At 45.1% G+C, this 22278-nt stretch overlaps 1 protein-coding gene across 9 annotated transcripts in view; it reads right to left on the bottom strand.

The window, feature by feature from the left end:
• The window catches only part of PITPNM1 (phosphatidylinositol transfer protein membrane associated 1), a 28067-nt gene extending 7679 nt beyond the window's left edge, over positions 1 to 20388 (bottom strand). The window contains exons 1-19 of one of the 9 annotated variants that reach the window (XM_078383550.1): positions 20254 to 20388; positions 19372 to 19463; positions 18331 to 18438; positions 16356 to 16448; positions 15952 to 16166; positions 15734 to 15855; positions 14781 to 15002; positions 12977 to 13288; positions 11543 to 11638; positions 10716 to 10823; positions 9875 to 9936; positions 9403 to 9644; positions 8462 to 8651; positions 7151 to 7258; positions 6466 to 6650; positions 5604 to 5803; positions 5333 to 5503; positions 3106 to 3258; positions 686 to 834 (exon numbers count right to left, since the gene is read on the bottom strand). In XM_078383550.1, the coding sequence (XP_078239676.1) occupies positions 686 to 834; positions 3106 to 3258; positions 5333 to 5503; positions 5604 to 5803; positions 6466 to 6650; positions 7151 to 7258; positions 8462 to 8651; positions 9403 to 9644; positions 9875 to 9936; positions 10716 to 10823; positions 11543 to 11638; positions 12977 to 13288; positions 14781 to 15002; positions 15734 to 15855; positions 15952 to 16166; positions 16356 to 16448; positions 18331 to 18378 (2676 nt within the window). In that variant the 5' untranslated portion in view covers positions 18379 to 18438; positions 19372 to 19463; positions 20254 to 20388. Of the gene's footprint in view, positions 1 to 685; positions 835 to 3105; positions 3259 to 5332; positions 5504 to 5603; positions 5804 to 6465; positions 6651 to 7150; positions 7259 to 8461; positions 8652 to 9402; positions 9645 to 9874; positions 9937 to 10715; positions 10824 to 11542; positions 11639 to 12976; positions 13819 to 13960; positions 14633 to 14780; positions 15003 to 15733; positions 15856 to 15951; positions 16167 to 16355; positions 16468 to 18330; positions 18439 to 19371; positions 19591 to 20253 lie in introns of those variants that run through there. The other 8 variants (XM_072985470.2, XM_078383552.1, XM_078383551.1 and 5 more) reach the window with 8 other exon arrangements.
• Between the last annotated feature and the right edge of the window lie 1890 nt (positions 20389 to 22278).

Consider the following 22278-nt stretch of genomic DNA (forward strand, 5'->3'; position numbering starts at 1 on the left):
GAACCCTCTAAAAAAAAAATATCTCTATCCTCTCCAGAATGTTTATCACAGTGGCATTCTCTCATGCAGTTCACCCAACATATATTAGCTGACAGGTGTTCGTGTTGTGCTTTCCTAATAAAACAAAAGATGGCAACCCACAGTATGGCCTGCATTTGCCACCTCCCTTGCCAGTCTTAGATTCTGCCTTCCCACCTATCTCCCCATATACTACCTCTAAATTTGCTGCCACCGAAACAAAGATCCCACAATTTCCCTTTAAAACATGTGTCTTGATTTCAAGCTAAATCATGCTTCCAAAAATTTCCTGCACCCATGATTTGACTTTTTTTTTTAAAAAAGAAAGGCATATATTCCCTATTCTCTTTATTTATCTAGGAAAATCACAGGGATTTTTGCTACCACTGCAACAAGCCTGAATGCTGTCGCCATGACAGGGTAGGACAGAGCACAGGGTGGACTGGGAGGTAGAGGTCTGGAAGTTCTCCACGTCTGCACTAAAACATCTCCGCCAATCAAATCCAATGTGCTCTGCTTGAGCTAGATCCCTCTGATGCTGCCACTTTCATCTGCCACAAAACCTCTTTTCAAATACCCACTTCCCTCCGGAGGAGCACCCACAGTTCCTCATTCCCCACTACTGTGACATTTCCCCCTGACATCTGGACTGTTGCAAACTTGATACCTGGCGTAAGATGAAAGCAGCCACATCAGCACTTTCCCAATAGCTGGCATGGAAAAGATGAGGCAAGGTGATGGTGGGAAAAGCTGTCAGTGCCTCAGGGCAATAAAGAGAGTAGTCAATGCGTTTAGCTCCCCACCAACGATCCAGGACTAGACACAGAGGGAAAAGAAACGAAATTAAGTGGTCCTTCCGATGCCTCTTGCCCTACTCGTCTCCTCACCACACCTGCTAACGACGCCATTGGCATGACTGGTGGCCCTTCTTGCCAGGCCCCATTTCCACTCTACCTCACTCTAGAGAGATTAGGGTCAAAGAAGGGAACTTTCGGCTCACATCCCCCCCCCCCGCCCAGATTCCCTTCATCTCTCTAGTCGCACACAGGTCATACAAAAATAATGAATAATACATGACAGAAACTGTCTTTTTACAGAGCCAAACACATAATCTCTTAAGAGGCACTTGGCTTTATTAACAACATAACTCTTTAGCAGGGAGCCCAGATGCTAGTTTTGGGAAATGAACAATATGGGTATAAACATCAGTGATCCACACATCTTCTCTATTGCCAGACATGATGACACAGTAACTAAAAATATTTATATAATGCATCATTGTAATCATAATTCTATTTGTAATTACAGAGAGCACATGCCCAAAGGGCAAACACCACCTTGGGAAGCAAGGCTACTATTATACATGCATGTGTAATTTTCCACAAATAGTTGTGCAGGGCGTAGGAACTAAAAGCAACATCTGCAAGAGTGCATCATATTTCACCCCCAACTGTACAGATGTTCCATTTTATTCCCCAGCATTCTAGTTCACATACATTCTTAATAAAAAGTCCTTGGGTCCTTTTAAGGCAAAAGCAGGGTACAAATATTGTAAATAAACAAACATTCCTAAGTGAAAATCCATCACACTCAAAAGGCTTTTATACCCTAATACCTCTCTTCTCCAAGATTCCAATCCAGCATTATCTCCTTCTTTTAAACTTCTTTAAGTTTAAACAAAACCCTCAATGCCCTCTAAACTTGGAATGTATACCCAAGTACAAAACCGATTTTGTCACTAAATACATCTTCAAATTTTACATGGAAGTTTTTTAAAAATGCAATCCTATCTAGGCAAGCACATCAATAATTATCAGGATTACAGTAGGGTTAATTTAACACTTTCCTCCCCATCATAACCCCTCCTGTACAACTGTTACTTGCTTTGTGGCAATACCAAATAATAACCCAGCAATATTTGAAATACCCTAACAGCAACAAGAACAATATTTGCCCCCCCCAACCTGCAAGTAATGCTGTCTGCATTTTTAAAAAACACATAGATAAGCTTTTAATATACAGCTTAATTTAAAACCATATGGGAATCCAATCTTGGGCTGCAGTTCTTCTATTAAATCTCTTTCAATGGCTTTTTAAAATTCTACTTTGGTGGAATGTAAGTGTCCTGGTTGTACTACATATGAACACATCTTTTTATGCTTTATTTAGTGTTATACATTTGCTGGATTTATTAGCATTACAGACATGAACCCAATAGCTTGGCAGAGCCAAAAGACTGGAGCAACACTTCTGTTCTGAATGAATGGTGCAAGTGACACAATATGGCCATGCTATGGTATCCCCATAGAAATCAGCCAAAGAACAAGCATTTTGCTGGCAGCGCAACAAATACTCCACACTTGCAAAATGAACTCATATGACTTGCGAACACAAGAGTCATTGTTCAGGTGCCAATTTGAATCTGCAGATAATATGTTTGGAAAGGACTGCTAACATTTCTTGAACTGCTGGGGTCAAAGAAGCAGTTTGACACAACTACACCGTAAGATGTGAGGGGTAAAGGGAAATCCACTTCCTGAAATTATCAGTGCTCATATAGGCAGTAGGTTCAAATTACTTCAGCCTCATGAATGTATGAAACAATTTTGCTATCGTCTGCTGTTTGAAATAGCTACAACAGTAAGAACTGAGCATTTAGTACTACAAAAAGTAATGGATGTTCATTTCTTTTTTAAAAAACTGTTTAAAATGTCACAGAGGAAAAGCTCTGACTCCAAATGGCCTGATATTACCAAATGAACTGGTTACTGTGCTGGGATGAGCAATACATGGCCGCAGAGCCTGCCTGCAGCCTGACAGCTGCTTTTAACACACAGCCCTTACATCCCTGCCACTATTGCCAAATATGGGGCTGTGGTGACAGAAAACGAAGTGGAATGAAATCCCATTGCATTTCCTGCAAATTCGCTGCCATGTCCCTTAGAAAAACAATTCTGCCTCAAATGGAGAAACCAAACCCCATTCCCAGCCTATCTCTGCTACATATGGACTATACACACAAGATAAACCTGAACATGTGAGGAAATGAGGAAAAAAGAAAAAAAAACAGGTAAGAAGGGCACTCACTCTTGACAACCTCATTGGTACTGGTGACTGTGTTCTCGCCTGTGGCTGCTTCGTTCCCTTTCCAGAAACCCCCAAAGTTGCCTGTTGGAGTGGGAGGCGTCACAAGGTCTAGTTCATCCACAAAGAGGGAAGAGTGGCTCTGCAAGGCCTCCGCTAGGCCAAGGAGAAAAGGAAGCAGAGATGAACCCCCTGCGCCCACGGCTGAGAGAACCACCATTCTTTTGGATACAGTTCAGAGGAAAGCGCTGCTCTCACACACTAACCCAGAGCAGCTTCAAGCACACTGTGTGTGTGTGTGTGTGTCACTGAGCTACACAGAACAAAATAACATGACCTTGAGGCTGTGGTCAATTCCACAGACTTAGCACTCTCTCCCTTCAGTACTGATGCCTGACTGACTGATTGATTGATTCCTTCAATAAATGCTGCCCCCCTATATAGATATGATATTCACCTGTGGTATGAGATCACACCACAACAACAGCACATCCATGGTGGGCATGTACACCAAGGGCATGTTGTGGTTTCCAGATATGATATGAAACACATCTCAGGCACATGTCAGACAAAAGTACAAAACTTATTTGTATTTCTAGTTAATTCTGCTTAATACAATCTCTTATACTTTCTATAATAATAAGTATCTTTTACAAATCTAACACCCACATGCTCTATAAATAATTGAAAAATAGGTGGAGAACCAAAATATACAGTCCTAAAAGGAAAAGGTGGAGGAGGGGGTATAACTGAACTTTATGCATTTAGTTATATTTCTCTCGTCAGTGGAAGAAACAAATAGATATTCCACACTCAAGCTTTTCATTGCCAAAAAGAACCAAGCAAGAAAATTCTTGTTCTTGCCCTCTTCTGACAGAATGAAAAAATACAGAGGATGGAAGAAGAGTCTTCTAATTTTGAACCTGACAGATATATAGTTTCAAATACTTGTTACACTGGTAATAGGCCACCCATATGTTAGAATGTATACTATCTCTTGCAGAATACCAAGTTTTTAAAGTGGAGATGAGGACTGAAGGTTAGAGGGATGCACAAAGCAGAATATAGCGGCTATATAACATCAAATTTCAGGTAATCAGATTAGAAAATTTTATAATATAAAAATTATATAAAATTCCCTATAACTAGATATCTAGCATAGAAAGGTTCTAGCTTTGTTTTTTGAATTTGCATTTGCAGGGAGTACTTCAGGCAAGGGAATACATCACCCATTCCATCTGGCTGTAGGAGAGAAGCAAAGCTGATGCCATCCTCTCTAATGAGGTATCAGCACTATCAAATTCCTCATCACACAAATACTTCCAGTTTAAGCTCAAAATAGAACTTTGCAACTTTTAAGATCTGACACATGCATTTGCCTGCTTTCCTCCTCCCTTTGCATTCCTTCTTTTTGTGCTATGCGTTTTGAACTGCAAGTCCTAATTGCCATAGATCTTATGCAAGCTGCTCTAGGAACCATTTCTGCTCCATTATATTAATAAAAACAATTTAATTAATATAACTATCACATACACCTCAAATCTGAATCGCTGCAATCTATGACCTTACTCTGATTACTAGTCCCAGTTAGAACAGGCCTGCATGGGATTTACAAATGTGTTCACATATCATTCAGCAATTGCTTCAGTGGGTCTACTCTGGTTCAGTAACAAACAGATTTAGATATAACCCTACTTACCACCACCCACCAAACATTCAGCTTAAGATGTTATTCTACACGTGTAGTTTTCCCCATCACTGCAAAATAAGGACATGGCTGCACATGCCAGAATTCCTAATGCAGCAGTCTGCGTTCCTTAAAAGAGATATCCATGTCTTCTTCGTGGAACCACATATTAAATAAATAAATAAATAAATAAATAAATAAATAAATAAATAAATAAATAAATAAATAAATAAATAAATAAATAAATAAATAAATAAATAAATAAATAAATAAATAAAATAAATAAAATAAATAAATAAACAAACAAACAAACACCATCACCTCTGCCTATTCCACAGTGCCCCAAATTATATAAATCCATTCTGTTCTGACGTACTGAAGAAACACAAAACCAGTGAATGCAAAACTGTACAGATTCCTTTACCTCTGGGACTTGCTCTTTCATTCCTCCAACAGCCTCCTCTTCCACACCCACACTCCTCCATGGGACAGAACCAACCTTTCGGCAGTGTCCCCAAAGCTAGCCCATGGCATTCCCCTTACCCAGTGAAGTGGAGGATCCATCTCCCAGGGGATATTTCTGGTAGCGGGGCACTCCAAAAGGAGGCACAGCATGGAACTGTTGGGCCAGCAGAGGTTCCAGACGAGAAGCACAGGGATCAGCAGCATGGAACAAGTTGTAAACTTGCTCGCAGGCTGGACGCATCTGAGCCACTGCAGGGAGAGGAGGAAAGTACCTAGAAATCCTCTCTGCATCAGCAACAGAACAGGAAGACAAAAGGACATCAGAAGCAGGGAGAAAGGTGGTGCTTACCATCCATGGCGGGCATCACTGTCTTACGAAGTGCAAGGACCAGCCCCAGGGGTGAGCCAAACAAGAAGAAGCCAGACACCTTGAACTCTAACTTCCCAACCAGGCTGGGCCCCTCCAAGTTTTCCACCATTGAGGATGAAGAGTTACTGCTACGTCGTGGGTCTCCTTCAGCATCTGAGGCCTGTAGGCTAGCCTGCAGGCTGGAAACAGCGGCAAAAGTTTCTGTCACGGCCAGGAGGTGCTCATAACTCTTTCCCACCAAGACTACCTTGCCTATGAAAAATAAATTTAGGGCTAGCATTTTTCATACCATCTACAAGAGTGGTGGGCAATGTCCAGAGGTCAGGGGGCTGCCGGTGCCCACCTCTGTGCACACTCTTCAGTTCTGGAGTAATCTACCACAACAGGCCCTGTTATCAAATAGTGTTGGGGAACAGGGTGTCTCAAACCTTTAGGCTGAACCTCGCCCTCCTAGGATCAAATCCATCTCTTTGGAGTTCACCAGATGGCTACAATCCCCTTACAATGAAACCACCATCTGCTGGCTGCCTAGCTTTTGTCCCCCTACCTTTGAGAAAAATTGCAATGCTTCTCTGATGGCTTAACTACTGGCAGTAAGAGCTCTATGTTGAAACATACTAGCATTTTGGCTCCACGTTTTTGCCCTTGCCCAACACAGGAACATGAGCCCCTGAGACCCTGTCTGAAATTAAGTTCAGCCTCAGCCTGAAAGAGGTTCCCCATCCTTGAAGTCAGGCAGGTGTGCTTCAGGCAATTAAAGACTCCCTTCTTGCTGGTTCTTAGCCATTCTTTCAACCAGCAGGCTGCTCTGCTTCATGACCCCCCTCTCCTGTCCTCTCACCTGGACAGAAACTGAGGCTGCTGCGGTAAAGAGTCGCCCTCCTGTGCCACGTGGTCACTGCGTTTCAGGCTAGGTGGAAGCACTCCTGGCTCAGGACTGGCACGGCCCATTCCTCCCAGTACTTCTGCCTTCTCAAGGAGCGGGTCTCGCCCCATGGCGTTCTCTGGAGAAAGCAGCTCAGCATTCTGAAAAAAGGATGGAGTTCAACAGGTTCTCCTACTGTAGAGATTCGCCCACTTTTTCTACTATGGGGCACACATTCGTACTTCTTTCAGTAGGAGAGCCCAGTTAGGCGCCAAAACAAGACAAGCCATTGTTTCACCATACCCCTTTGAAAGCCCTTTTTAAAAAAGAAAAACACTTTCAAATCTAGAGGCCACTTGTGCTTGCAGGAGATTCCAGGAAACAGCCAAAAAGTAGCTTTTCCAAGGTCTGCTCAAATTACAACACATATAATACTACACAGAGAGCAAGGTAGAGGGTAAACATAGTTTGGGCTGCCCACTGCTAGAATGAAATCAGGATCACATCACATTACTCCCATCTCAATTCTGTCTTTTTACTGTTCCCTTAAATCCACTTTGGCAACCATCCCCAACACACACCCTATTTCCTAGAGGGCAAGAGAGGAGAGGCAAATCTTTGGCACCCATAAGGAACTATGTGCTGGGGCTCAGAAACTGACCATGCTCCCACGGCGGCTGCTCCCACGACTGCCGGACCCTCCCGCACGACTATGGCAGAGGGCATCAAAAGCCAGGATGCCCCCAACGCCATCTCCAATTAGCAGGACCTGCAAGAGGAAACATGAACACGGTGTCAGCATAACCCACTGGTGACTAACCAGAGGAAGCAGAAGCTTTAGTAACTTGTGAAGTAAGCACCGGAAGATGGGATCCATTCACTGCCTTCTCTCCCGTTCCCTACACAGCTCTTGGGACTGGCTGAGATTGTTCTCAAGAGTGAAGGTGGGCAACTGTGGGCCTCCAGATATTTTGGGCCTAGAACCCCATCAGTCCTAATCCATACAGCCAATTATAAGGGTTTATGGAAAACATAAGACATATGGAAGCCATAATTGTTAATTTCAGCTCAAGAACGGACTCTTCAATCTTATCCAATCTATAACTTGTTAAAAAATGTTACAAGGCAAAAAAAAGCTGAATGCTAGAGAGGCCTCTGCTTAGAAGAGACCAGGAGCGATGGTCCAGATCCCACGGGTGCTGTAAGTGCCCAACAGAACACAGGCCACAACTTCCAACATGCTCTAATGTAGAAACCTTAGAATCTGAGCTGCTGCTCCAAGCCTTAAGACTGTAGAGAAACACATCATTCTGAAATCACACCTTCATCAAGTGACGCTCTCTATACAGTATTAAATCTCACTGAAGAAATGTGGATATTTTAGCTTTATGAAAGGAAGCAGGATAATAACTCAGAAGTCTCGCCACTTTCCTAAGACTGCAGCTGTTCCTTGGGGAAAGTCATGACATCAAATTGGTTTGAATTTGTACCTGAGCTATGCTCTCATTAATTGTAGATTATTTGAACAAAGCTAATAGCAAGCCTACGTAGTACTAGTTCCAAGTGATCTCCCGTTTTCTGATTCCAAATACCTATTGCTCCCAAATCTTGGGGATTCTAGCCCTCCTTCTCTCAAACAACAAAAAAGAGGAGATGCTTTATTCTCTTTTAAAAGAAGAAAAAGAACAGAACAAGACCATAGCATGCAGATTAAGCTATTTGTTTCAGCTGGAGTATTTGGGTTTCAGAAATTAAAGAGTGTGTGGGTGGATGTGTTCCTTATAACCACGTGTATCCTCCCAGTTATTATTAGACTATCATCAGCCTGTGCCAGTGTAGCCAATGACGAGGGAAAGCAGGAAGTTCAGTTCAAGATCATCTCTAGAACTCCATGTTCTCAAATCCACCCTGTAATGTATTTCTAGATCTTCCCTCTTCCAAGCCAGTCCTCTTTATTCCCGAGTCCTCTGACCTGGCCACAGAAGCCAGCTCCATCAGGGGAATGGATGAAATTGGCATAGGCCTGGTTGGTCCGGGAAATGACCACTGCAACTGCATTCTGGTAATTGCCTGAGGAGGTGGCCAGGAGAGGCAGAGCGGCCAGTGGGATGTGATCCTGGCTACTGGACAGACTGTCGCCATCATGACTGTAAGGACTGAGTCTGGGAAAAGAAGAGGAGAGATATAATCAGGACTCAAGCCTCAGGCCTATGTACTCCCCACATGGTTCAAGCTTTGACACAGAGCTCCAAAAGTGGTTCGTCCCTTTGACATTCAGATCACCTTCTTGGCACACCTCTGGAGCCTAACTGAGGCACCTCTGGCCAGCTGGGCCAATAAAAAAGGAAGGCACTGGCAGTGTACAGTCAGGCCTAAAGCCAACAGCCATTCCAAGAGAAGTGGCGGGACACGTGGTCAAATTCTACCCCAATATCTGAAGTTCCTGAGCATCTGAAGAAAGACATCCAGGGTGCTGAAAAGGGGGAGAAGAATTATCTCATGAAACTGCTGCCCCAAAATCTCCATCCTCCAACCACAGTGCCCTCTCCTGGATATTTTCACTAGTGCACCATCTACATAACCTTCCTGGCCTATTTCTATGTGTTTTTTTTTAAATTTCATTTCTATTCCACTTTTCTCCCATTTCAGGAAACCAAGACATATGTATTTCTATGCATATGCCATCATCAATAAAGGTCTCCTGCTTTTCTGTATAGCACACACCAAACCGAATGGGTTCATCTTCACATTGGATGGTTCTCCATACTGCCTAAACAGAAAAGGCAACATTGATTTTACTGAGCCTCTTCAGACTCCACTTCTTGAAGCTCTGGATCATTAGACACACAAGAAAGGAGGGAAAGCCCAGCCCTCCACAAAATACTGAAGAGTCAGACAGAACATGCTTCCTACTTTGATACAAGAGCGTAGGCGGCAGCACAGATAGGTGGGCAAGGCACCAGGCGCAATGCAATGTGCCCCAAGGCCTCAGGGAAATGTAGGCGGGTGACCGAGTCCAAGGTGGCAGTGAGGGTGTGCACATCAGCCTGCTTGGAGCCAGGCTCTCCAACACCCTGGTCTAGGATGTTGCCACTGTGGAGGATCAGGAACAGCGCATGGATGCGGCATGTCCTGGACAGGTCTTCTGGGCCAGCCTATGGAAAGAGACATTGGAAAGAACGAAGCAAGTGATTGTAGTCGATGGTGGAGAGGTTGCTATCATTCAAGCCACAGTGGGGAACTATACTACATAATTTAGTTAGGGATCTAGAAATACTGTGGATACAGACCCAAAACTGTTTTATAACCACAAGCCATCTTCTGTGGCTGGTTTTGAAAGTATGTTGAAGTAGGAAGGTAGCATGGTGGGGATGGGTTAACTTACCTCTGACGGAATAGGAGCAGTGATCCCATCGCCCTCTGGCTTGGCTACCCCAGCAACATCAACTGCAAAGACCAGAATATTTCAGTGACCAGCAATGTGTAGAAGAGATAGCAACAGCAGGATCGAAAGGGCATGCAAGACAGCAATCAGAATTGGAGAAAGAAAGAGGAAGAATTGCCCTCAAACATCATTGAATGAAGAGGGAGAGAGAGAAACATGTCATCAGAACTCCAAGGAAATCTAGGGTGGTCTTTCCCAACTGTGGGTCCTCTTGTATTGATGGATTTCAGTTTCCAGAAACCTGAGCTAGCATGGTCAATTCTGAGGATTCTGAGAGTCATTATCTAGCAAATTTAGAAACAAAAAGTTGGGTACTACTGAGCTAGAAATCTCCATGGCTACATTTATGGTTCAGAAGATAGAACACAACATCTAATAAAAAGCTAACATCATGTACTTTTAGAGTCTTTTTCTTTTCATATCGCAAGTATCTAGACCTTATGATAACAGAGCAAAGCCACAAACTGTTACTTTTCTTTGTTTACTTGTTTTCCTTCTATCTTTTCTCTGCAAAAAACACAGAAAAAAGAACATACAAGGTCTAAATATGAGAGCCAGTGGTTAAGGAAAAGAAGGAGGTGGTGTGATATATTAATCATCCCATAAGAGAAGGACAGACACATAGCGCCTTTTAAAAAATCTCCCAGAGCCAACATTTGCCCTAATTTTACACCCTAAGCCTCTGCAGAATTTCGATCAATTGCCACATGAAGTGGGATCTCCTAGCCTGACACACAAGGTCCATTCCACTCTTCATGGAAGAACTGAACTGCACACTTACCAAGCACATCATCTGGCTCACTAGGCCTTTCTAGAGAGTCGAGAAAATCATTCGAGTTCCACTTAGTTATTTCCTTGGCAAAAACGTCATCACTATCGGAGAAATCCTCTAGGGGAAGATAAGTAAGTGAGAAGCAACCACAATATAGATAGCGTGAATATACTGCCCAAATCACTGCAAACAGCAGTCACAAGCCATATACAAATGTTAAAGATACAGGAAAGATGTTTCTTATGTTAGAACATGGGTCCAATACAACTTCTTACAAAAACTGTGCTTCAGACTCTCAGGAAGGTGTCTTTCCTGCTATAGCTATTGCCTGTTAATAAAATTTAAAAAATCCCAAATTCAACACCCCCTATCCCCGTAAGCTACACAGAATACCATGGCCATGGTTCCTGGAGATGATAGGAGATGTAGTCCCACAGAGAGAAAGAGAGAGAATCAGGTCTGGTGAAGGCCTGCACATGTACATATACTGCTGTACAAAAAAGATTAAGGACAAATATTCTGATCCTCCCTCTCTGCTCCAAAAAAAATTATGCTTTGACGGGTCAGGGCAGATTAATCCAAAAGAGAGACAACTTTATACATACACAGTGTAACACTTGTTCACGCATGCCTCTGCAAGCCAACCTCAAACATAGCTGTAGGCACAGTTGTCAAAACCTTTCCACTTCTAACACATTGCTGCCTTTATGACACCTGGAACTGCAGCCATCAGAAACACCCTCTACAAGCACAGGCTGGTTACAGATGGCCCTCTCAGTTCTACACCCTCAAAGAAAAAGGGGCACACAGATGTTCCTCTACCCTGTGCTACATACCATGAGCATCAAAGAATTCATCTTCAGAGCTGTTCTCGGAGTCCCGTGCAATGTTTTGCATCCGCCACTCTGATAAACTGTGAGGAGATGCTGCAGCTGCAGGAGCACATCAAAGCAAAGAAGAGATCTCATGACCAAAAAGGCCCAGATAATTCATTTTGTAGACGTCCAACAATAAGCAGAAATTCTATCTCCAACAATTTGCCCTCCTTAATCCATTGAAATGGTAACAAAGCATGGGGAAGGCAAAAACAGGTCAACTAAACTTCCTGTAAAGTCATGCACTTGCATAATAGAAGCACTGTCTAGAAGCCTTCACAAAAGCCCTCTCCATCCAAGCAACACTTATCTTCTTAGGCTATGCACAGCTTATTATTTCTGTGAAGCAATAGGAACGGCATCACCCTTATCTAATGGTGGCCTTCAGCATCCCCAGCTTACCCTACAAATAGAAAAGGGATGTTCAACTGCAGGAAGCCTGTTCCCTCAACCTTAAACCAGCTTCCCTTTGTCTAACACCAGTAAATGGTGAATAACCACACCAGAAGCAAAAAGAACTGTAATTAAAAAAAAGAGCTTCTGCAGTCATGCATCATCCAACTTCCTTTAAAGTCTATACAGAGGTAGGCAACCGAGGTCCTGCAGATGTCTTTGGCCTGCAGCTCCCATAATTCTCCAGCTAAGAATGATGGGAGTTGTATGCCAAAGTTATCTGGAGAGCCACATCCATCCACCCTGGTCCATGTCAATGTTGGGGAAGCCTTTTCAGCCTCTTACTGAATTCACTTTCAGATACAGTCTGAGGTCCTGCACTCCAGGGTTCGGCAGATAGGGCAAAGGGAAACCAAAAACCTCAGGATATGCTGGTGTAAAGTTCTTTATGCCAGTAACTAGGTCTTAAGAAAGGTCTTTCCAGAGTGAGAAGAGAAAAGCCACAGAAAAAATGGCTAACAAACAGAAGAGAAGAGTGACCTCAGATTCAGCCCCAAAGGCCTAAGGTTCTTCATCCCTGAACTACGTGAATGTATACATGGGTATGAATTCCATTCATCCAATTAATGATTTTTTAAAAAAAACCTCACAGTTTCTAAAGCATAGGATAATGTGTCGCAAAGGATGAAGGAAGGAGAACAAATGCACTGTATCACAGATAGTATTGGCTGGCTGGAATCCTATTGGCATAGCTCGGTGCCCATAAGGCTAAAGACATCATTAACCTCACAGGCAAAGAGCTGTCCAACAGGATGTTCCCAATTATCGCTTTCTAAAATATACATGTATACGTAGAATGTGGCCACAGCAAAAGGAGAACATGGCTGCTTCTGCTGGAGTTTCCAACATAATGTGAGGAGGAAAATACCTCCTTGACAATAACTTTACCCCACCCCTTCCAAGCATTTTGGTTTGTTTCCACTTGATATAATGATTGCTTACCACCATGCTGTGAAGAATATGATGAGCGAGAAGATGCTGACCACTGCTTGGCAAATGGATCATCTGGAGAGGAATCAGGGGCTCTTAGGCTGTCCACTCTATCCTGCTTCTCACAGATACCTATCTCAGCCGGGTGCTCAGGGCTGGGCACCACGGGGCCTGCATCAGGCTCAGCACAGATGGCCATTTTCTGAGCCAGCATGCGTGCCGTCTCTTCTTCCAGCCTCCGGATGTCATCCATGGTGAGATTTATCCACTCATCCTGCCAACACCAAGCTTGACGGTGTGCCCGAAGCATAACTTTTCGGAGCCCTGCAGTACACATCCGGGTAGTCAAATCCCAACTTTTCCCACAAGCCCCTAGAAAACCATATCTTCTCACACCTTATTAATTAATTGTGTTTGTTTATTGTGAATGAATGAATGAATGAATGAATGAATGAATGAATGAATGAATGAATGAATGAATGAATGAATGGGCTTAGGCCCCAACTCATTCAGGGAAAACATTAAATTTTGTACCATGAAATGTTTCTTCCGCACAGTGAAGGAAAGCATTAAAGCCCAATTCAGATTTGTAAGACATCTGTAAGAAAAACTAAGTTGGCTGAATTGCACATCTTCTCCCCACTCATGTGCAAATTTGCCAAGAGCCTTATAATTTCCCATCTAGCATAATCCATATAGTCCAGAAAAGGAACTTTTCCAAGCTCCAGAATTTCTTCCTTTATTTGGTCTTGGCACTGCTCTTAACCCAAAATAAGCTGAACATGGGCATTGTCCTGTGCACAATTTGATTAGACAGTTTATGGAGGGATCTGGCCTCTCTTGTCAACTTTGTTCTAGATCAGTGGTTCTTAACCTTGGGTTACTCAGGTGTTTTTGGACTGCAACTCCCAGAAGCCTTCACCACCAGCTGTGCTGGCTGGGGTTTCTGGGAGTTGCAGTTCAAAAACACCTGAGTAACCCAAGGTTAAGAACCACTGTTCTAGATGATGCAAGCTCCAGCCTAACAGCCTAAGGTGGGTGGGTCCTAAACCCGCTCTGGAAAAGTGTTTTTTTTTGGGGGGGGGGCACACTTCTCAGAACTTCCAAGCCATTGGGTCATGCTGGCTGGTGTGTTCTAGGAGTTGTGGTTCTAAAACAGTACTTAAAAAAAAAAAAGCTCTGCCAATTAATAAACACTTTAATCTCCAGGACTGTCCTTTCTCACTAGCAGACAAATGCAGAAACAAGAAACTCAATTATTTTTTCTCAGGCACTTGGAAAAAATTACCCAGACTACAGAAATAGCTTTAGGGTCAGATCTCACTGTTAAGGCAATATTTCCTCCTCTTAAAAAGCATGCCGAAGTTTCAGAATTATGTGCCCAAGACATCACAGATGCCAACAAAGTATTGCTATCTCTCTACTAAACAATTACAAAACAAATGCAGGCCGATTTGCCAAAGCTCATAATCAGACAGCTTTTCCTCTCAAGGATTTGAAGTCAGCTTCCTTTAATGCAAATTCTACCAGGGATGCTTAAAAATGCTGATTGATCACTGGGCAGTCACACTGAAGGTGCTCTGAAGACATTAATATAAAAGGGAGTTCAGTGGTGAAGGATTATACAAATGCTACCAAAGGGGAAAGAATAGGTAAAGTGTCTCTGCCACCCATAATTGGAAGGTTTACCATCACCATCCTCTGCTTGGAATTAATGCAGCCTGAACTAACCAGTTCCCTGGACCCAAATCCATTCGTCTTGATGGAGAAGGACTACAAAATTTGGAAAATGAGAAAGATATTGCCACACACTCACCCACATCATGGATGAACTGTTCGATCTTGGACTGCATGCCCCAGTATCGAAACTCCACCTTACAAAGCTTATAGGCACACATGAAAGGCCCAGAAACTGCATTCTCCAGCCAGTCATCTCCCAGAGGCCCGCGTCCAGTTTTGACAGAGTGATAAAGCCGTGGGTCTTCCTCTGCCTTGTATTCACTGGGTGAGATGGGGTCCCGTACAATGTCAATAGTATCTGTGAGTGAGTTGAAGAGAGGATGAACTGAAAGAACGCACTGGGTCTTTCCTGGAAACTACGATTGGCCTCCCTTCCAATTTTTCAACTCTCCTTTTGTCTCATGTAACAGAGTTTGTTCACACTCATGATGAAGAGATTCCTCCTTTGCTCCTAAGGCAGTCCATAAATCTGTATTTCCCTGCCACCAGGGAGCCCTCTTCCCCCCACTTTACTTCAAAATTCTAATTTTCTGCTTTTAGTAAAGCCACAGCAATGCTATGAACTAAATGGCAAACTTACATCTGAATCATCCTATCTCAGAAACTCAAAAGGTCATCAGATATCCCTTATTAGTCTCTTCTGTTCCACCACAATCCACACTCCAGTTTAACTGAGTTTAAATACTTAGCATACCATTACTTTTATTATATTTTCCTCCATCTTTCTACAAAAGGAAAACAGAATCAAGGAAACCAACACATGTCACTAAAAATGAAATAAACAGTTAAGATGATGTTTAAAAAAATTGCAAGATGTTAAAAATTGCAAGATGTTAAAAAAATTGCAAGAACCAATGACATCAAAGCAGTTCTGAAAGGTAATCTGAAGATGGGCATTTTCATGCCTTTCTTAAAAGTGGCAAGAGTGGGAACTGAATACAACCTGAGGACTCTGGGAGCAATCTGGGAGAAAGCCTTCTCCCTGTTAATACTTCCTACGCACTTGGCATAAAGCAAATGGACACTCACCCACAATCCTTTGCCTACGCTCCGCAGAACTTAGGTTGAAAATATTGGTCTGCTTTCCAGCATCTGGTCGGTAATAGGTCTCGATCTCAATAGAAAATTTCTCCACAAAAGGGCAGGTGTATCTGTAGGAGGGACAGGAGGAAATGACAGCCCTCCCTGACCTAGTGTACAAGGCCCATTCCACCTCTCTATCCTCCTTTCGATGTTCCACCATTTACCTGGTGCGTGTGTAGGGATAAGCGTTCCAGGATTCTTCTTCCACCTGCAGAGCTGCCTTGGGTAGGAGGGCACGGAACCAGCTGGGGATGTGAGAGCCCACGTGGTAGATCTTGTGTGTATACTGACCACTCCCGCCTGGGCCGTCGCTGTAGGGCCGGTTGGAGAGGATCTCAACCCCACTGCCCTCGCCGCTCGACTCCTCACGGCTCTTCTTCTGGGGAGCAGGAGAGCCAGCCCTGCTCAGCCTGTGCCCTAGAACATCTCATGCCCCGTGATCCCCACATCGCACTCTTGCATTCCTTGGCCCTGCTCACCGTCTGACCCCACAACCCTGCCAACGAGAGGGCCTTATCTTGCTGCAAGGACACCTCTCTGTTTTCCACGCCTGGCATGCTGATGTTACCTGGATCATGTAAAGCTGAGCCACCTGGTACTCGTTCAGGCTCATGGGCAGCAGGATGTGATATTCCTTGATCAGCATTTTGGCAATCAGGCCCTATGAGTTGAGACAGAGCAGGGGATAAGGCTGTAAAGCCAAGCTAGAGGTCAGAGCAGTTGTGTAATGGAAGAAAGGCTGTCAAGGTCCAATCACAGGTACATATGGATCAGCAGGGATGGCAAATGCCACCTGTCACTCTCCCTCCTAGGATTCTCTATTCCCTTTGAACTCAGCTGTGCACTTCACAGCAGGGGCACCCCCACCTATGTATTCTTATGAGCTCTCTATGTTGCAATGCAAGTTATTTTGAGCTGCCTTGGTCTTAAAACAGGCAATTAAGACCTTCTCCTGGTGAAAGTAAGAACTACTAAAATTGACTTAGAATTAAACTGTTCTTCTCTGGTGTTAGGAAAGTGAAACGGCTGGACAATTGTGGTCAATATCCTTTGGGCACATGGTGTGACTCTTCCTGGGTAACAAGTGTTCTAAGAGAAAGAGTGACATCTCAGACCATGTTTACACTTCCTCAAAAGGGAGAGAAGCTCGGAGGAAATCCACATCTGACCTTCTTTCAAAATACAACCCACTGGGTACGTTTCCATAGCAACTGTGGGCTAATGTGAGGCTAGGGAGTTTCAACATGTTGCAAAGGAAATGTGGACAGGGAGGCGGGGAAGTAAGGGAACAGCAGCACCATTTTGACACTGCTCTAATCCTCAGTGTCCTTTCGGTGCTCTTACCTACCTTTGCAACTTGTGGATCTTGCTGCCACTCCTATGGGCAAGGCACCCTACATACTCCTTTAGAGGTGCATCTTGAGGACAGCAAACAATAGCTTCTTATTGTTCAGGGCTTGTTTTTCCCCCCACAGATGGGGTTAATCCACTTCCCTCTAGAGCAGTGGTTCCCAACCTTGGATAATCCAGGTGTTCTTGGACTACAACTTCCAGAAACCTCAGCCAGCACATCTGTTGGTGACGGCTTCTGGGAACTGCCATCTAAGAACACCTGGGTTACCCAAGTTTAGGAACCACTGTTCTAGAGCAAGGTTACTGGTGAACCTTTGGCCCTCCAAATATTTTAGGCTATATATTCCACCATCTGTTACAACTGGACTGAGGGGACCTGCAGGAGAAACTGTCTGGACAGCCAACAGCTTCACCATCCTGTTGCTGAGCATGGAGCTGATCAAGTCCGTTTGTGTATCTTGCCACATTAATGCTTCAGTTCTCAATCCCTATTAGAATCAGAGATTCACAGAATTTCAGAAATGGATGGAAACCCAACAGGCACTCTAGTCCAGCCTCTGCTGAGGCAGGAAATTCATAGTCAGTCATCCAACTTCTGTTTAAAACCCTCCAACAAGGGAAACTCCATCACCATCCATGACAAACCACTTCATTATCAAACAGCTCTCATTAAGCAGCTTGCCCCCTGGGTAAACATCCACAGAAAAACATGTCCTGTCTCCATCATCAGTCCATACCATCACTGATGCTTTTGGCAATGGCAGTTCTTTCCCTTTACACTCTTTGCTTACAATTTGCTGAGGACTTAAAGAGTCACAATCTTTTTATGTCCTATGCCTTTTTGCAGCTGCACAACAGGCAGACTCTCAACATGACTGCTTTGTCCATGTGCTGACTGGGAAAACGATGAAATATCTCTCTGTCATGAAGCTGTTATGAGAATGGCACCATAGCCCCTTCCCCCCAAAAAATCACTGAACTTAGTCGTAAACCACTCTCACATTTATTTTCTGTCTCATGCACATCCTGTTCTTCTTCTCAACTCTTAACACTTTGCACCAGTTATCCATATAACAGACCTGTAGGTCAGGCAGAACTGTTATCCCTATGTGTAGATGACTGGGATTGTCTGGATCACAGCTTACACTTTTGAAAAACTCTACCTCACATCAGTCTTTGCAAATGCTTACACTTGATACTCTTCCTGCAAAAGAGTTAGAACTAGATTTTCTTGTCATTCATTTGTCGCACAGACGGCAAAGCAGAAGTTAGCAAGAAGTACCATAAGTGAGAAAAGCCTGTAAGAAAATGGTCATGTTTCAGAAAACACTCCAAGGCAGATCAAAGAGTCAAGTGAAGGTGATACTGTCGTCCTCCAAAATCACTATACATTCAATATTTTTGAGGAAACTTCTCAGGGTCAAATACCTCAACCAATTTAAGACACTGAGTACAAAGCCAAATGCTTCCTCTCAAGCAACACAGAGAACCACCTTCATGCACTGTTTTCATTTTGAGCAGCAACGCAGCACCAAATTAAGGGAGAGATGGGAATTCAGACCGAGTCATAAGATAAAATATCCTATTCTTTACCCTTGACAAACCAACTCATATTTAATATGAATGAAGACCAACTGCTCCCATGAATGCACAAGGGAGACCATTCCAGAAATAAACTCCCTTATAAAGCCATGTCCAGCGGCAGTAGTTTCACATCCAAACATTCCCATGTCTCAGCCACAAGTCACTTGGTTTGCTACGTATTTAACATGCATAATTTTTATCTCAAATAAGCCTTCTTCCTCCAGCTTTAGCTATCGAAATTCCTGCAAACGCACACAACACACCCACACATCCTTTTTCAGAACATACTTTTGTTCATCTAGGCCTAATAAATGCCAGCAATTTAAGTGGGCTATTGCAAGAAAGGGACAAAGCTAAGGCTCAGGGGAAAAAAAGAGCAGTTACTTGGCAAACATGTGAAGGACTGGGCTGCACAAATATAAACTGCAGCACACCCACTTATTAGGAAGAAATGAATGTACCTCTGGGTAGCACATGAACAGGATTATTGTTTGTACTGTACAGTCTTTGAATAGTTTAGCTTATGTTAAAATACGGTTTGCATTTGTCCTTACATTTCATAGTGGATTTTTGAAGGAATAAACAATGAACGGTCATAGTTCATAAAACATTTTTGCCTTAAGAAACCAGCCTGAATCTACACTCACCTAGTACGCACACCAAGCTCCGGCTTCAATAGATTTCCCTTGCAGGAAACATTGCTGTACAGTATTTTTTTCCCCTGGCAGACCTATTACACCTTTAGAAAGCACAGATGGGACAGAAGTCAGCAGGTGCAATTTACCCTACCACTACACCTCCACTTTTGAAAAAGCTTCAGCTTGCCAGTTCATGCACAGAGGACAGCCTTTAAAGGCACAGGAGCCCTGCCAGGAAAAAAAAAGGGTGACAACCTGACTGTCAAAGCAATCTCAAGCGTTTGTCACCCTGTCTGAGGTTCAGCTAAGGCCAGGCTTCAAGGCAAACAACTCCAGCTTATGCCAGAGCCAATGAAAACCAAGCCTTCCCCAGACTGTGAAGAAGAGAGAGGGGAAAACCTCTCCTGAAGGTTTGGAGGAGAGGTGGGGCTGGGACTCTCCTTGCTTGCCACCACATGCCTTCCTTCAGACAAACGCCCCCTTCCTATTTACCACGCTGGTCTAACGTTAAGGAATGAAGAACACACGCACACAACAAGGAAGGTGGCTTATAGTGACCTAGGGTCTCGCTCCCGACCTACATGAGCACAAGGGGGTAAAAGTCGCGCTGGATCACACGGGTCCACGTTCAGGCCCTCGGCGGATCTCTTTACCGGCCATCCTACGCCCCTTCGTTCTGCACCCCCCTTTCGGAGATCCTCCTCTCCAGCCCTAGGGTTTGATCGGTTCTGCCCTCCCGGGGCGCCTTCCCTCCCGTCCTCTCCCTCCATGCAGCGCATGCTTTCCCCGGTTCTCTTCGCCCCACGGCTATTGCTCGCCCGCGAATATTCCCGCCCGGCTCCCCATCCACTCCCTCCCGCCCCCGCCGCCCCCCTTCTGCTAGGTCCAGACCTGCGGCTCGAGGTAGGGATGCCGGCGGTGCAAGCAACGGTATGCTACGACGGGGAGAGAGGAGGAGGGGGCGGGAGAGGAGGGGAGTTGCACGAGCAAGGCGGGCGGCTCCGGCCCCCACTAAGTCCTCCCTCCGACCGCCCCTTCGCGGCCGTGGGCTTCCTGGGCGCTGCCAGGGCTCGGCTCCTCCGGCGGCGGCGGGACCATCGCTGGGCGAGGGCCGACGGGGGGGACGTGGTGGGTCGGCGCTCTTCGGGAAGGGACGCGCGGACGGACACGCCGACCGACCGACCGACCGGCCGCTGCCTCCCGCGTCACCGCCGCCGAGAAGCGCGCTCAGCCGCAGTCTCCCCGAGCCTTTGCAGGGGAGGGAGGGGAGGGGGGAAGGGAGCAGGGAGCGAGCGCGACTGGGAGTGGGGGCGGGCGAGTCGAGGAAGCGCCGCTCGTGTGAAGGAGTGCAGAGGTGGGGGCACACGCGGGGCGGGGAGGGAGGCGAACACGGGGACGGGGGGGGCGCGCCGGCGGTGGTGGTCAGGGATGCTTCCGGGTCCATATGTTGCACTTGCCCGTGTGTCTTAGGCGGGAAGGCTTCCCCAGTGCTTCAGGGGGTAGGGGAGAGAGAGGGAGGGCGAGAGGGAGGGAGGGGAAGTTTATTACTCGGCCCCTGAGTTCTCATTTGCACCGCGAAAGAGGAAGGCGTCGCAGAGCAAAGGCGCTTCAGGGGTCTGCTATTATTCAACGGGATGCCTGGGTCTCGCCTCCTCCAAAGGCACGCCCGAGGGAAGAGAGTACGGTTGGCCGCCTCCTGAGCCCGCGGGGGTTCCCTCCCTGTTCAGATTTCAAGACGAGGCGAAGCGAGAGACCTCCCGCCGGCCCGTCTTCTTTTTTAGCACAGGTTTAGGTTGCCATAGAAACTGCGACCTGGAGCGGGCACAAAGGCAGAGCAGCGCTAAAGCGCGCTCTCTCTCTCCCTCTCTCTCTGTTCCCGCTCCGCCTTCTGTGACATCACAGTTCATTACCTGGGAAACGCCAGTGACGTCGGATAGCGGTGACATCAATAACCAAAAAGGGAGCTGTTGTGGGGCGAAGGAAACCTCGAGAACAAATTTGTACGCAAGTCCCTCAAAGATCGACGTTAAATATGGATGCAAAAAGCAGCTGTCCTGTTGAGAAAACTTGTGCTTTGGATCACAGCTCAGGTTGGCCAAAAACAGCGATAGCTTTAAGATGCAGCTGGTGTGACCTCTTTATTGCAGTAATGCCTACCTGCCAGAATGAAAAAAAGATTAACGGACACAAATCTTTTACCTACATTTGGGTATAGAGGAGGCTGTTTTAAGAACATGAGGCTGTACGTTGGTAAAAAAAAGTTTAATCATCGTTGCCCCATTAATCTGACATCCAGCTGTGTTCACTTTAAGGTCATCATCCTAGCTGAAAGTAACAGGAGGTATATGAAGAAAATTACGGTCTTGGGGAACGTGAAAAATGGAATTCTGTGTGTTTCTGAGGGTATGTGATCTTAAATCACTTAACTAGAGATGAAATAGGAAACAAGCAGTTGGTACCTTCCACTTCTTGCCTGTAACTTCTAAGATGAGATGAGCAAATACTTCATTGCTTGCCTTCTATCAAGAGGACACTAGCATCTCTGGCTGTGACCTTTGGCCTGAGGGGAATCAGATTACTTCCTTTCCCAGAGATGTACACAGATCTGGCAGGTCAGGAAAGCTGCCTTTTGTCTTACAGAAGGATCACAGAGGATTAATAGCAGTTATGTGATGGTAGGCCACACCACAGGCAACAATGATTCATTTGTATAAAAATGGGAATTTGGAAACAGAGCTTTTGGGCCTAGCATACCTCTGTGGAGACCATGCTTTGCTTCCTGTCTGTAGTGTGACCCCCAAGGAGTCCTCTGCCTGCCATTTTATGAAGCTGTGCCAGGGAACATAAGAAGAGCCCTGCTGGATCAGGCCAAGGGCCCATCTAGCCCAGCTCCCTATATCTCACAGTGTCCCCACT

Source organism: Pogona vitticeps, chromosome 1 (assembly GCF_051106095.1).
Source record: "Pogona vitticeps strain Pit_001003342236 chromosome 1, PviZW2.1, whole genome shotgun sequence".
NCBI lineage: Eukaryota > Metazoa > Chordata > Lepidosauria > Squamata > Agamidae > Pogona > Pogona vitticeps.